General features: G+C 37.8%; 1 protein-coding gene across 1 annotated transcript; it reads left to right on the top strand.

The window, feature by feature from the left end:
• Positions 1-261: 261 nt before the first annotated feature.
• LOC309872932 (olfactory receptor 4C46-like) lies at positions 262-1,191 on the top strand (the record flags this gene model as incomplete). The annotated part of the gene is made up of 1 exon (XM_082747899.1): positions 262-1,191. One exon carries the CDS (start codon positions 262-264, stop codon positions 1,189-1,191), a length of 930 nt encoding a protein of 309 aa, XP_082604025.1.
• Between the last annotated feature and the right edge of the window lie 978 nt (positions 1,192-2,169).

Here is a 2,169-nt window from a genome sequence, read left to right as displayed (position 1 = left end):
CTCTTGCCTGTGTGTTTACAAATCTCCCCATGGTCATACTCAACAGAAACTTCATCAAGGAGATGAACAAAATAATCTTAAAGAAGACAAAACTTATTTTGTATCTCAAAAAAACTCATGAGAATCAACATATCATGAGAATCCACAAATCCTTAGAATCCAGGTGTTTATTTACTAGATGAAAAAACTTAATAAATTCAAGTTCGCATTAATCGAAAGTGATTTTTTTTCAGGTAATGCAATTCATCATATTAGGAAATAATGGTGAATAGGAACAACGTGACAGAGTTTGTTCTACTGGGGCTCACAGAGAATCCGAAGATGCAGAAAGTCATATTTTTCGTGTTTTTGGTCATTTACATAGTCTCTGTGGTAGCAAATGTGCTCACCGTGGTCACTATTACCACCAGCCCATTACTGGGGTCTCCCATGTACTTTTTCCTTGCCAATCTCTCCTTCATTGATGCCTGTTACTCTTCTGTTAATAACCCTAAACTGATCATAGATTCACTCCGTGAAAAAAAGACGACCACATTCAATGCCTGTATAATCCAAATCTTTGGGGAACATTTCATTGGAGGTGCTGATGTCATCCTACTTACTGTAATGGCCTATGACCGCTATGTGGCCATCTGCAAGCCATTGCACTACACAACCATCATGAATCGGCGGGTGTGTGGCCTGTTAATGGGAGTGGCGTGGGTGGGAGGCTTTCTTCATGGAGCCATACAGATATTCTTTATCATCCCTTTACCCTTCTGTGGCCCTAATGTCATAGATCACTTTATGTGTGATCTGAACCCTTTGCTCAATCTTGTCTGCACTGATACCCACACTCTAGGGCTCTTTGTTGCTGCCAACAGTGGTTTAATCTGTGTCTTACTCTTCCTCCTCTTGATCATCTCCTATGTGGTCATTCTGCGTTCCCTAAGGAACCACAGCTTGGAGGCAAGGCGCAAAGCCCTCTCCACCTGCGTCTCCCATATCACAGTGGTTGTCCTATTCTTTGTGCCCTGCTTATTTGTGTACATGAGACCTGCAGTTACTTTATCTATTGATAAAGCAGTTGCAGTGTTCTACACTATGATAACGCCAATGTTAAATCCTTTAATATATGCCTTGAGAAATGACCAGATGAAAAACGCCATTAAGAAATTGTGTAGTAGAAAAGTTATTTCAAGTGAGAAATAAATATGTCTGAAGTCCGACATTGATGCAATGGAAACTAAAGTCAAAGGACATATTGGATGATCTCAGGAAGGATTACTTACCAAATAAAAAAAATAGTAAGCTGTTGTGAATGACAGATTCTGCACAGAGTGGAGGAGGTATGTGTGCAAGAAAAGAAAACTTAACCACCTGTTATGTTCCTACATCCATCTAGCTATCTAACATCTATTCCCTATCTATAAATACTAATATATTTTATTAAGAATTCTGCTCATTTTTATATGCCTGGGTTTATGATGCCATTAAAATTGTAGTAGAAAATGACTACAGGCTTATAAAGCAAAGAGCCATTCAACCTTTTGTGGGGTAACAAAGATTACCTCAAATTTCCAAGTTTCTTGTAGATCTCAGTCATTTTGTATTTCTCATGTTACTCACCTCAGGCTGCTAATCCATCAGAAAGAATTATAACTCCAATAAATGAACATGCTATTATTTGAGAGGAATTTTTATTTATTAAATAAAGTTATACTCCATAGAGTACTTGACTATTTGTTAAAAATTGTTTCTACAAGGCAGCATAATGCTGGGGCACAATCAATATTGCATGAGTGATAAGGGTATAGTGGAAGATAGACATAGTCAAGAAAATGTAGAGCAAAGGAATAGGACTGGAGACAGGAAACTTTTTCCTATTTTTCACTGATTGAGACTCAGAATTCTAGCTAGATGTCTTTATGAAACCACAATTTGTTTTGACTTCTGATTAAACTGTGTAATGAGAAAAAAATTTAAACTGAGATCGTCAGTGAACGAACAAAAGTTTTTTAAAAAATTAATTTTAAAGGGTTTTATTTATTTATTTGACAGAGAGTGAGGAAGAGGAAGCAGGCTCTATGCCTAGCAAGGAAATTGATCTGGGGCTGAATCCCTGCACCCTGGGATCATGATCTGAGCCAAAAATAGATGCTTAACCTACTGTACCACCAAAGCCCCCTG

This window comes from Mustela nivalis (assembly GCF_964662115.1).
Source record: "Mustela nivalis genome assembly, chromosome: 9".
Lineage (NCBI taxonomy): Eukaryota > Metazoa > Chordata > Mammalia > Carnivora > Mustelidae > Mustela > Mustela nivalis.
This window is presented reverse-complemented; position numbering and strand designations above follow the sequence as displayed.